Source organism: Callithrix jacchus, chromosome 11, assembly GCF_049354715.1.
Source record: "Callithrix jacchus isolate 240 chromosome 11, calJac240_pri, whole genome shotgun sequence".
Taxonomy (NCBI): Eukaryota; Metazoa; Chordata; class Mammalia; order Primates; family Cebidae; genus Callithrix; species Callithrix jacchus.
The window spans coordinates 51,246,176-51,259,988 of NC_133512.1; the positions used below are offsets into that span (position 1 = coordinate 51,246,176).

Sequence of the window (13,813 nt, forward strand, 5' to 3'; positions counted from 1 at the left end):
ACCCTGTAAAGGCATACTGAGAAGGGAAATAGTAACTACTTTTTTAAAAAAGATTTTCTCAATCAGTGCTGCTCTGAAACAGTTTAGTAGCAGCCCTCCTCCAAAGTTACTATTGTTTCTAGCCTTTTCTCCATGGGGATTCAGGGTAAATGGGAGATTTCTGCCTAGATAAGAGATGGAGCTGATGGGCCCAGCCCTGCTGTGATCGAGGCAAGTGCTCATTCTGAGCAGCTCTTTTGCATGAAAGGGAAATTTGTAGTGGTTTCTGGCTGACACTTAGCCCTGCCTATGCCATGACATAAGGGGTCCTCATCACTGAATGAATGTAAAACACAGGGCTCCAGCAGGTGCAGGAGAGATTCCTGGGGATGTGATCCTGAGTGGGCTGTTGTTATCTATTCATCTTTACCCTTAAGATGGATAAGAGCTGACCATAGAAGATGCAGGACAGGCAGCTCCTTTTTGGCCACGTGTAGGCTCAGATTTTTCACACTGCCACCAGATACACCCTCACGGAGAGCACCTGCTTCACTGAGAACACAGGCTCTTGACAATAGACTGGAAGCACAACTGTTTGTCTGTTCCTGGGGAACCAGAAAATGACCAAATAATACTGCTCTTCTTTAGCATCCGGTGACTTCAGCTTGTTTGTTTAGCATCTGTTAGTGATTTCAGCTTGTTTGTTCAGATGGAAGCTCCATGAATAAATCGCTTCTTAGAAGGAGGTGCTGCTTTCCAAACACTTTCAGGATCCAAAGTGCTTATTAGGCTCTTCAAAGAATGGTATACCAACTTACAATGTTTCAAATTGCCACTATATAGAAGGCAGAACTTGACTGTTCTTTTTTTTTTTTTTGAGATGGAGTTTCACTGTTGTTACCCACACTGGAGTGCAATGGCACGATCTCGGCTCACCGTAACCTCCGCCTCCTGGGTTCAAGCAATTCTCCTGCCTCAGCCTCCTGAGTAGGTGGGACTACAGACATGCACCACCATGCCCAGCTAATTTTTGTATTTTTAGTAGAGACGGGGTTTCACCTTGTTGACCAGGATGGTCTCAATCTCTTTACCTCATGATCCAACCTCCTCGGCCTCCCCAAGTGCTGGGATTATAGGCGTGAGCCACTGCGCCCATAAGCGAGCCAAATTTTTTCATATTTTTTAGTAGAGACGGGGTTTCACCATATTGGCCAGACTGGTCTTGAACTCCTGACCACAGATGATCTGCCTGCCTCAGCCTTCCAAAGTTCTGGGATTACAGATGTGAGCCACCGCACCTGACCCAGAACTTGACTCTTGATGAGACCATTGGAAAAATTCTTTAATCCCTTTCTATTATATCTTTAGTTGACTTTTTAAACTTTTTATTTTGAAATAATTATGTAGTTAATGTTTAAAGTAAGTTATTTAGTATGATTTAAGTATACAACCGCATCAACTTAAAGTGCACAATTCCATGAGCTTTTGACATAGGTATGCACCTATGAAACCACCAACACAATTAGGTTGCAGAACATTTCTGTCACCTCCCCAAATTGCCTCATGTCTGTTTCTAAGACCTTGGTTGCTCCTGAGCTACTGATCTGACTTTTGTGACTCTACCGGATGCTTTCTAGAATTTTATACAAACTCAAATAGTACGTATAATTTTTGTGTCAAGCTTCTTGTACCCAGTATAATGATTTTCAAACTCATCGGGTTGTTTTCTGTATCACAGGTTTATTCCCTTTTACTGTAGAATAAATAGACTTTAGTTGAATTTAATGGACATGAGTGTACAGAATGAATAGATTCTTCAGGAGCCAAAACAAATCACATCGTTACAAATTCCTTGATGACTCTAGTAGGAATTATCACGTAAGAACCTCATAAAAACATTTTAGTTCTGAATTACCCAAAAGAGACATAATGATTTCAAATTGAAGGAGATATATTTTTATTGTGATTTTATTATGATTTACATAATAGTATTGAAACTAAAGAAATAAATTCAACCCAAAGTCCTGGATATATTACTTGGTCCTTTAGAAGAGTAAGAGAGGATATGTGAAAATTAAAAATAATTTTTTTCCCTCTATTGCCTTTGATGTGAAGTATTTAAAGTCTTTATGGAAATAAGGGTTGTGACAACTTTGTCTTTAAAAAAAAACATGAATTTAAGGTATTCCCCTTGCATGCCAAGAAGAGATTGATATGATGATGTCTATATCATCTTTAGAATCCTATGCTTTATTAATCTATTAAGCATGATCACTTTCCATTTTTTCAGGGCTTCCTTTGTTTAGGGCCTTGTTTTTGTTTTCTGTTTTAGATTTTATAGTGGCTGTTTTGCTACCATTGTAAGTTGAATTTTTTTTGCCACAGGGTTTGTTCTCTTGTTTACTAACTGCTTTACTGTCATTTCACTTGCTATGATACTTTGTTCATTCCTCATGTTTTTTTCTGCCCCTTCTTGTAGCATAGCCCTTACACTCCTTGAAAAACAGGCAGTTCCATCAGGTTTCACATATATGATACATGTGAATATATGTCATATATATGAATCCTTAATGAAATTCTGACTGCGTCTTCTTTTGTTCTCATGAAAGCCTTTCCCTATTTATCATTTTCATTGAAACTCAAGCATCCCCCAAGTCCATTATTGAACATGCCCTCCCCTCAGGCTTTGACACTGTTTTCCTTGCAGCCCGCTTCCTGGCCTGAGTGCTAGCCCTTGCCACCTCCCAAGACCTCCAGCTCTCTCCATATGGGTTCTTCGGTCCACTTTCTTGAAATGTCCCTCCTAACTGCTTCCTTTGTCTTATAGCCCACACTAGTCCTTATGACTTTCTTCCCCATAAACTTTGACATATAGGACAGCATACAATCAATGGGTGGTCCTTTGCATTCCTCTCTTCAAAACCATCCAGAAAACCCACCTATTCCAAGAAGCTATCTGGCTCCTCCACCCCTGGTCTAGGATCTCCTTCCTACTCGGGTTGCTGTGTATTGTCCTCTGTTCCTGGGGCTTATAGCCTATAAGTGCCCTCAGGGATGGGGCTTTGTTCTTTGTTTGAAACAGTCTTATTTATTGTGTAGTTTTGGGTTCATTTTTGTTTCCATAGAAATATAAATTCCAGCAAACACAAAATTAAATGAGTTTCAAAATAGTTTTTTGCATTGCTATGGTTTTAAGCCTTATGCCACATATTTCTAAAGAGCAATATGCCAAAGCAGAATTTCAAAGAAAGAACTGAAAAAAAAAGTGCAAAATTACACATCAGGCACAGTAAGAGCTGAATTCATAAATTTAAAAACTGATTAATATATTGCTTATTGTGTCTGGGTTCGGTGGCTCACGCCTGTAATCCCAGCACTTTGGGAGGGTGAGGTGAGTGGATCACTTGAGGTCAGGAGTTTGAGAACACCCTGGCTGACATGGTGAAACCCCATCTCCGTTAAAAATACAAAAACTAGCCTGGCATGTTGGTGTGCACCTGTAATCCCAGCTACTCTGAAGGCTGAGGCACAAGACTCGCTTGAACCTAGGAGGTGGAGGTTGCAGTGAGTCAAGATCATGCCACTGCACTCCAGCCTGGGTGACAGAGTGCGACTCTGTCTGAGAAAAAAAAAGATACTGCTCATTGTAAAAAGATTGTAAAGTGACAAAAATTTAAATTTTTCTTTATTTCAGTAGTGGTTTTTTAAATATTACAATTTGACTTGAATTATTAGTTGTTTTACTGCCTCTGTTAAACTTCTTTTGAATTTCTTTTCTCTCTCTTTCTCCCAGAGGAATCCACTCTCCGATGCGGTTTAAAATATTTTACGTATTTTAATAAATCAGATCATTTTGTATGTATCTATCTACAACTTGCTTTTGCATTGAATGTTTTTTTGGACATTTTGTTGAAATGTGTAGATCCAATGCATTTACTTTAACTGCTGAATAGTATTTCATTTATTGATCCATTCTGCTTTGGAATTATTTTATTTCCAGTTTTTCATTACAAAAAGCAGTGAATGCTGAAATGTGCAAGTGCAAGAATTTCCCTGTGGTATGTCTGGAAAGAATGTTAGAATAATAGGCAAAAGCAAGAATTGTCCTGGCAGCCTAGAGATAGAGCATGCCCGTCTTCAGCTTTGTAGGCATAGCCAAATGTACTACAGAGGTTAATACCATTTTAACTAAAACTGTCAGTGTATCTGAGTTCCCATTTCTCCATAGGACCTTCTAGCTCTTAAAGATAAAAGTATCTCATCTGCTTTCAGCCTGGATTTACATGGCTAGTAATTTAAAATTATTTGGTTGGGAAGGGTGGGAGGTGAGAATCTAAATTTTGTAGGTAGTGTCTGTGGCTAGAGTTTTATAGTTCCTGAGATTATGTAGTCAAACTTCACCCTTTTTTATATATGAAGAAAATTACCTGGAAGAACTGTATGACTTGTTAAGGCCACATAGCTAGTTAATGGTTGAAACGGGATGGAAATCCAGGATGACACTTAATTCCCAGCCCAATTTTTTCCCTATTAAATCATTAGAGCCACTTAAAGCATTTTGTTATCTCTTCCCTCTATAGTATTAGTTTGTATGGAAATAAAGTAAAAATAAAACTAAAGGGATGCAGCGTCCTTCGTAAAGGTACATACTCTTATTTATCTTTAACTTCCTTGTTAGCTTCTGCATTTTTAATGTCTTATAATAAATATTCCAATGCTTGTTCCTTCATCTTCCTATTTTATGTATATAAATTACTCCTTCAGATGAAATCATAAGGCCCTGGTTTGACACATAATTTCTAGGTTAAGAAAGCACTAATTCTATATGTAAACATAGGTTAATAGGTAAATTTCTTTCCAGTGTTTGACTTCCAACATGGCCTTCAGTGCACTTTTCATGTAATATCCCACTGAACTAAAGTATGGCAGTGAGGCCTAGGTGTTGGACAAAAAAAAGATAATAATATTTCTGTAAAATTATGAATTTAAAATAGTTTTGAAAAATATTCTGGCTAATTTATTTCTGTATGATACGTATGACATGCATGAAGACTGTCAGGAGGCGCAGCCCAAGTTTGTTACCTTGGTTGAGTCATGTCATGGTGGAACCATGTTTCCTTATTGCAAAGGAAGAGGTTGAGTCTGACTTCTAAGACTAATTAAATTTGTTGTTTTTTTTTTTATAATGATACTTTCATTATAAATATTTATTATTTTTCTATCACTTAATTTTTTTCCTAAGGTAACCAGTTATAAATATAGGTCCTTTTTTACATAAGTGATGCATATTGCTATAAACTGTTGAAATTTTTTACCAAAATATTATTCCTAATACTGTTTTAATTTAAAAGCTGAGTATCTTTTTTTCTTTATGTGGAAATTCTATAAAGTATCATATTAGAGGCTTTTCAAATTTGAAATAGAAAACCCTTCCCCTAGTGAACATAGTAAGGAAATTTTTGTTTTTTGTAATGCAGATTATCTAAAAAAATCTCACTGGACTTTCTAACTTTCTCACTTTGAGTTTTAATATGATTATTCTAAGGCCCATTAATGTTTCATGAAGTTATGACTCTATATTGTTTTAATCTTGAAAAATAAGTCCTGAAAAATAGATGCATGTATATGTGCATAGGGCTGGAAAAAACAGAAAATATACAATTATATATTCTGCCTTCTCAGTCTTTGTGTGTAACAGTGAGAGCTTTCTCATTAGGACTGATTACATTTATAGTCAAATTATGGAGATTATAGAGCTAATAAAGGAAACAAAAGATAAAACAGAATGCAGTAAGATAAAGTTCCTAGAAAATATAGATTAATTTTTAATTGTAGTCATATCTCTTATTATTACATGGCTCAGACTGTTTCTTGGCTGGTTGGCTGGTTGGCTTTATTGCTTTTACGAGGTTAAAAAGCTGAATTGCTATTCTTTCTGAAAACTTCATATTCCATAGGGAATAATTAAGACTAATAAATAGCTGGAAGCAGAACCATGAATTAAGTTAATGCTTCATTCTTTTTTCCCTTGTAGGAAACCTTATTTGAAAAGAAGGTAAGTACCTCATGCTTTGATTACTACGAATTACCCTAAAATCTTGCCTTATCAAATCAGCATTATAATTCACATTAGAAAATTAAGTGTGACTAAATAAAAATTCATAGTTCTTTTAAAATGAGCCACTCTATTCTGAGGCAGCCATCTGATTTCTTTTATACTACCATATTCAATGCAGGTTGGAAAATTTAGAAAAAGTAGGAAATACTGAATGTGACTCCAGGAGTGATTTTAGAAATCAGTGATAAGAAAACCACATGTTTTTGCTTACTTTGATATGCCTTCTTTATTCTAAGCATATCTCTGACATCAGCTACTCATGGGGGTCCTTTATTTTGGGGGGTGTTCCTTGTGTTGGCTAGGTTAGGCAGAGTGTTCCCAGCTAAGAGGCAGAGTTTAGAGTCATCCCCTGCTGCCTGCCAATTGCCTTGAGCTCATTCTCCTTATTTTGAAGAAAAGGCAACCTAATGATGGCAACCAGATCACATGGCAAAGGAATCTGGCCAATATGGTTAAATGGGCCTTAGCCCAATAGATGATCATCAGCTTCCTGAGGAATACCATCCTGGACATGCATTTCTTAAAGCAAAGAGTTTGGAATATCTAAACTTTGTTCAGTGAACTGCTTATTTAACATCAGGAAATTTACAAGTATTGTTGCATAAAATAATAGGAGTCACCCAAACCTTCTAGAGCACCATGTTATATTGAATTGTACATGTTCAGAGATACCATTATGTTATGTACCATTAAGAAAGAAAAAAAACCTTGCCAATTTAACTTGGCCTCTGAAGTGCTTGGATTACAGGCGTGAGCCACCATGCCCGGCGGATAACTTGGTTATTTCTAAAACTTCTTCACATCAGAGTTTAAATTAAATTTGTCCAACTTGTGGCCAGCAGGCTGTATGCAGCCCAGAACGACTTTGAGTACAGACCAACACAAATTCATAAACTTTTAAAAAATGTTGTAAAATGTATGCATGGACTTTTTTTTTTTCATCAGCTTTCGTTAGTGTTAGTGTATTTTATGCGCAGTCCAAGGCATTTCTTCTTCTTTCAATGTGGCCCAGGGAAGCCAAAATATTGGATACCCCTGATAAATCTCTGAATCAATTTTTGTCTGAATTATTGATATCCTTGTTTTTCCACATAATACTGACCATTTGTCAGCAAAAGCATTGATATAAAGCATTTCTTAAGAATATTCTGGAATTTTCTTCCATTTCATACTGCAAGTTTTGAAGTGCATGTGTAGAAAGCAACTACTTTGTCATGACTGAGTCTGGTCAATAGCTGTTATAAGACTCATTCTGATTTCAGAGTTGTTAAAATGAGGAAGAATGTGCATCTTAGAAATAGTAAAATATGGTATAAGTCAAACATTTTCCTTTGCTTAGTAAAGGAACATTTAGTATTATTATGTTATTGAGCTTGGATGTATTATATGGAAGAGAAGCAGCAGAAATTCTGAAAGTCCACTGAAAATATGTATTTTCTCCTTTTAACTGGCATCTATATATTATATATGTATTATTGATGGGATGCCTATTTTATTTAACCATGCTGAAATTTAAGAATATTTTGTTATCTGGCTATTGAAAGGTATAAATTTGCCTAGAATAATTTAATAGAGAGAGCAAAACCTCCGCAAATGTTCATGGTAAAATTTCTTTGAGAGTGTTCTGGTTGGTTATATGCTAAATACAATTTGAAGTGCTGTATTTCACTGTGTGTTAATATCATGTTTCATTATTGATTCAGTGTGAACGCAAGATTTGTGAATGCGAGAAAGGAGATCCAGGTGATCCAGGGAATCCTGTGAGTATATTTCTACTTTAAATATAAGTCAGGAAGTCCTAGCAATGAGATAGCTCTACTCGCTCTTGAAAACATCAGGGCTATTTTGAACTGTTGAAAAGCAATTGTTTGGAAATGGCAGCAAAAATGGAAATACTACTTCTTTCTTTTATTTCTAAAGGGACTCATTCTATCCTTAGAAATAAGCCTGGGATATTGCTGACCTGAACTGAGGGCAGGCATGTTTTGCAGTTGTTCCCACAAAGGACATTGTGTCCCTCCTCATAAAATAATTGAAGCCAGAATTTCTTAATAGTGAAGTGAAAATACAGAAGAAGCTAATACAAATAATCAGTGCTTTAGGCAAAGCTATATCCTACTAGAAACACGAGGCACAAGCCTCTCTGGAAGTTAAATGTTGTCTTCACACAAATGCAGCAGTGCAGCAGCAACACCAACGTGGACAGGAAGCTGGTCAGGACTCTTTGGGGGATTATGGTGAATTCTGTGAAATGGAAGTAAACACATGGCAGCCAAAAATAAATGGCAGGATTTACTATGATGATTCATTATTTGATAAGATAATATAGGATGGAGTGCTTTCCTTATATTCTGGCCTAATATCTGGTAGGTGCCATTTCTATGCTGGGAAAGCATTTGAAATGACATCTAGATCACTGGAAATGCTGAGCATTTCTTTAACATTTATCTTCATAAAGCATTCATGTGTTCGTTCAGTCTTCTATTTATTTGTGTAATTCCAAATATCATGCTTAGAGTTCAGAAGAAGCCCTATGGAGATTCTAACAAAATGCATGGGTAAAAATTTTCAACTAATGCTTGTATTTGGGAGTGGGAGGGGAATGTATACTGTGACTGTATTAGAATATGACAAATTTTACCTTGAGACTCGGGTCCAAAGCCTACATTTTTTCAAACCATCTAACCAATCAAGGGATCTTTTTCTCCCCAAATACCAAGTTAGATGCATTATATAATAATGGGGCAGCCAGTAGAGGCCGACTTTGGCTAAAGCAAAGATTTAACCATCCCTTCCTATAAAGTCTTAGTTTATCCCCATTACACCAAGAGATGGCCAGGGTAAGGAATATTTCTGTATATTTTATTTATTTATTTTTTTTAAATTTTTTATTGGATTTTGGGTTTTGGGGTACACGAGCATAGCATGCAAGACAGTTGTGTAGGTACACACATGGCAGTGTGCTTTGCTTTTCTTCTCCCCTTCACCCACATTTGGCATTTCTCCCCAGGCTATCCCTCCCCACCTCCCCCTCCCACTGGCCCTCCCCTTTTCCCCCCAATAGACCCCAGTGTTTAGTACTCCCCTTTCTGTGTCCATGTGTTCTCATTTTTCATCACCCACCTATGAGTGAGAATATGCAGTGTTTCATTTTCTGTTTTTGTGTCAGTTTGCTGAGGATGATGTTCTCCAGATTCATCCATGTCCCTACAAACGATACAAACTCATCATTTCTGATTGCTGCATAATATTCCATGGTGTATATGTGCCACATTTTTCCAATCCAGTCTATTATCAATGGGCATTTGGGTTGATTCCAGGTCTTTGCTATTGTAAACAGTGCTGCAATGAACATTCGTGTACATGTGTCCTTATAGTAGAACGATTTATAGTCTTTTGGATATATACCCAGTAATGGGATTGCTGGGTCAAATGGAATTTCTATTTCTAAGGCCTTGAGGAATCACCACACTGTCTTCCACAATGGTTGAACTAATTTACACTCCCACCAACAGTGTAGAAGTGTTCCTTTTTCTCCACATCCTCTCCAGCATCTGTTGTCTCCAGATTTTTTAATGATGGCCATTCTAACTGGCGTGAGATGGTATCTCAATGTGGTTTTGATTTGCATCTCTCTGATGACCAGTGACGATGAGCATTTTTTCATATGATTGTTGGCCTCATATATGTCTTCTTTCATAAAGTGTCTGTTCATATCCTTTGCCCACTTTTGAATGGGCTTGTTTGTTTTTTTCCTGTAAATCTGTTTGAGTTCTTTGTAAATTCTGTATATCAGCCCTTTGTCAGATGGGTAGACTGCAAAAATTTTTTCCCATTCTGTTGGTTGCCGATCCACTCTAGTGACTGTTTCTTTTGCCGTGCAGAAGCTGTGGAGTTTCATTAGGTCCCATTTGTCTATTTTGGCTTTTGTTGCCAATGCTTTTGGTGTTTTGTTCATGAAGTCCTTGCCTACTCCTATGTCCTGGATAGTTTTGCCTAGATTTCCTTCTAGGGTTTTTATGGTGCCAGGTCTTATGTTTAAGTCTTTAATCCATCCGGAGTTAATTTTAGTGTAAGGTGTCAGGAAGGGGTCCAGTTTCTGCTTTCTGCATATGGCTAGCCAGTTTTCCCAACACCATTTGTTAAACATGGAATCCTTTCCCCATTGCTTGTTTTTGTCAGGTTTATCAAAGATTGTATAGTTGTAGATATGTTGTGTTGCCTCCGGTGCCTCTGTTTTGTTCCATTGGTCTATATCTCTGTTTTGGTACCAGTACCATGCTGTTTTGATTACTGTAGCCTTGTAGTATAGTTTGAAATCTGGTAGTGTGATGCCCCCCGCTGTGTTCTTTTTGCTTAGAATTGACTTGGCTATGCGGGCTCTCTTTTGGTTCCATATGAAGTTATATTTCTGTATATTTTAAAATGAACAGTAAGGAAGTTCACAATTGTTAAGCACCTGAGAATTTTAGTCACATTCTTGTCACATTTTAGTAGGGATAAGCCACAGAATATGTTATTTAACATTTATTGAGTACCCCCAACACCAGTTCTCAGAAAAGCAAGATTTTTGGTTGATTAGGAACAGGAAAACAAAATGCTTTTCTGGAAGAGGATTACAGAGCTTCTTTCTCCCATCTTTCAAGATTGTCACCTGGATATCAGAACCTCTTTGACCAAAGGCAAGGAAGCTGGCCTGGCTGCAAATCGAAACCACATTGAGATACTACCTCACACCAGTTAGAATGGCAATCATTAAAAAATATGGAGACAACAGATGCTGGAGAGGATGTGGAGAAATAGGAACATTTTTACACTGTTGGTGGGAGTGTAAATTAGTTCAACCATTGTGGAAGACAGTGTGGAGATTCCTCAAGTATCTAGAAATAGAAATTCCATTACACCCAGCAATCCCATTACTGGGTATATACCCAAAGGATTATAAATTGTTCTATTATAAAGACACATGCACACACATGTTCATAGTGGCACTGTTTACAATAGCAAAGACCTGGAACCAACCCAAATGCCCATCAGTGATAGACTGGACAAGGAAAATGTGGCATATATACATTATGGAATACTATGCAGCCATAAAAAACGATGAGTTTTTGTCCTTTGTAGGGACATGAATGAACCTGGAAACCATCATTCTCAGCAAACTGACACAAGAACAGAAAATCAAGCACTGCATGTTCTCACTCATAGGTGGGTGTTGAACAATGAGAACACGTGGACACAGAAAGGGGAGCATCACACACGGGAGTCCATTTGGGGGTGGGGAGGGACAGTGGGGGTGGGGAGGTTGGGGATGGATAACATGGGGAGAAATGTCAGGTATAGGTGACGGGGGGGATGGAGGCAGCAAACCACCTTGCCATGAATGTACCTATGCAACAGTCTTGCATGATCTGCATATGTACCCCAGAAGCTAAAGTACAACAACAAAAAAAGTGAGCTACAGATGGGAATTGTAGAAGTGGCCCACAATGAAGAGAGGTTGGGAACGACTCCTACCCTTTGGCCTGTTGCAGCTACTCTTTTAAATCTTTGCATGAGTTTGATTTTGTTTGCAAAACTGCCAAGAAGTAATTGTTTTGGGAAGAAGGAATTGGTGATAAGAGAGAAACATTATTCTCTTTTTAGCAAATCTAGAAAATCTGCCAATTGAAGACAGTGGTTTTCTTGTGTAGAAAAGGGGAGAAGAGAGTTGAATCTTGGCTTGGCATGTAAAGATTTTACAATTTTCCCTCATTTTAGGAGACAGAGCTCATCAGAAATCATTATAAAGTATAGAAAACAATAGACTACCTACTTAAAATAATATTTTTTCCCTTTGCCTTCAGGGTACACATGGAAACCCAGGTATCAAAGGTGAGCGAGGACCAAAAGGAAACCCGGTAAATGAATAAACAGTTTTTCTTTAAACCAGCGTATTTTCTTCTAGATTTATTTTTAAAAAACAACTATTTTTAAAATAAAAAGCATTGTAGTATATGGCAAAAATCTGACAATTTTTGTGAAGAATACAGGATGTCCACTTCCTGTTTTACTTATCTTGTTTCTATTAGCTTGAATTCACAAATTCTGAGTAACATATGAATATTTTAGTCAGTAAATTTAGGAAACCTAGGGACAATGAATAAACAGAAACTAGTACTTAAATGATAGCAGCCCATCTTATTTAGGACAGTGTTTAATGAACTTATAATATATGTGCCATATCAGATTGACATTGGCACTTGTGTTTTTAATGGGTCTACTTTTAATGAATAACTGACTGACAATAATAATAGAAAAACCACCAGCTGTTTACTTACTCCCAGAGCATCTTCAAGGACTTCATCAATTCCTTTTCTCTGTGTACCTATAAAAAAAAAAAAATCTTAGGCTTTTAAAGAAAATATTCACCTGTTCAGATCATTGGTAGGATTTTGGTTCCCAGTTCAAGAACAACAGCAGGAATCACAAAGAGAAAAGCAGATATAACTATGTGAAAATTTAAGTCAAAATTCTGCATAATGAAAAAATAACAATTAAAGGGAGTGATATGCTTTGGTTGTGACCCTACCCAAATCTCATCTTAAATTGTATGTAGCTCCCATAATTCCCACATGTGGTGGGAGAGACCGGTGGGAGGTAATTGAATCATGGGGACGGGTCTTTCCCATGCTGTTATTGTGGTGGGAGCAAGTCTCATGTGATCTGAAGGTTTTATAAGGGGAAGTTTCCCTACACAAGCTTTCTTGCCTGTTACCATGTAAGATGTGGCTTTGTTCCTCCTTTACCTTATGCCATGATTGTGAGGCCTCCCCAGCACTGTGAAACTGTGAGTCTACTAAACATCTTTCCTTTATAAACTACCAAGGTGTGTCTTTATTAGCAGCATGAGAACAGACTAATATGGGGAGAGGATATTAAAGAAATAGAAATATCAGGGAATATTTGCATCATATATAGTGGACATTGGGTTAATTTTTATAGTCATGAGTTAATTTCTGAACACAATTTTCAAGAGAGGAAACAAAACTAGTAAAGAAAAAAGTAAAAGCAAATTTAATTTCATTAGGTAATAAAAGAAATTTAAATAGAGTGAATGAGGTATACTTTAGTAGTAATGCTTACATTTTAGGAACTTTGGAATCCAGAGGATTTCTTTTCTTTTCTTTTTTTTTTTGGTAGTTTTCTAGTTCAGATTGTTTGTTTTTGTGTGTGTTTTGAAGTTTTAAAATATTTCTTTCATTATAGCAATTAACACAGCAATATTAAAACAATAATAACTAGAGATAGCAATGTGGCAGTGAAACTGGTTTGCTTTTCATTGCAGGGAACTTGACACAAATATTTTGGGAGCAATTAGGCAAAACATAACAGGCACTCAAATACTGACAAAGTTAACTATTAAGTTAAAAGTCAACTCAAAAATTAACTTTAAAATAGCTCTATTTCTTAGAAAATTTTTAGGGAGGTAGTGAAAAAAATCATTAAGTGAAATGCATAACAGTATTTTTGGCATTTGTCTGCTTGTCAGGGAAAGGGAATATAGCATCCTTGGATAGTTTTACAATATATACACACACGCATACCCAAACAACCCTACACTCACTCATCTTATATATGTCCAAACTGATACCACCATGCCTTCTTTTTGTTGGGTTAAATACCTGTTATAAGTGTATGTTCACATTTTATTTATTTGGTTTATAATTTTGTGCT

General features: G+C 36.8%; 1 protein-coding gene across 31 annotated transcripts in view; it reads left to right on the forward strand.

Annotated features, from left to right (window-relative positions):
• Positions 1-13,813, forward strand: part of COL28A1 (collagen type XXVIII alpha 1 chain) — a 196,372-nt gene that overhangs the window by 28,091 nt on the left and 154,468 nt on the right. For 30 of the 31 annotated variants that reach the window (XM_017975339.4, XM_078342703.1, XM_078342705.1 and 27 more), the window contains 3 exons: positions 6,014-6,034; positions 7,801-7,857; positions 11,944-11,997. In XM_017975339.4, the coding sequence (XP_017830828.2) occupies positions 6,014-6,034; positions 7,801-7,857; positions 11,944-11,997 (132 nt within the window). Of the gene's footprint in view, positions 1-859; positions 971-6,013; positions 6,035-7,800; positions 7,858-11,943; positions 11,998-13,813 lie in introns of all 31 variants that reach the window. The other variant, XM_078342720.1, reaches the window with a different exon arrangement.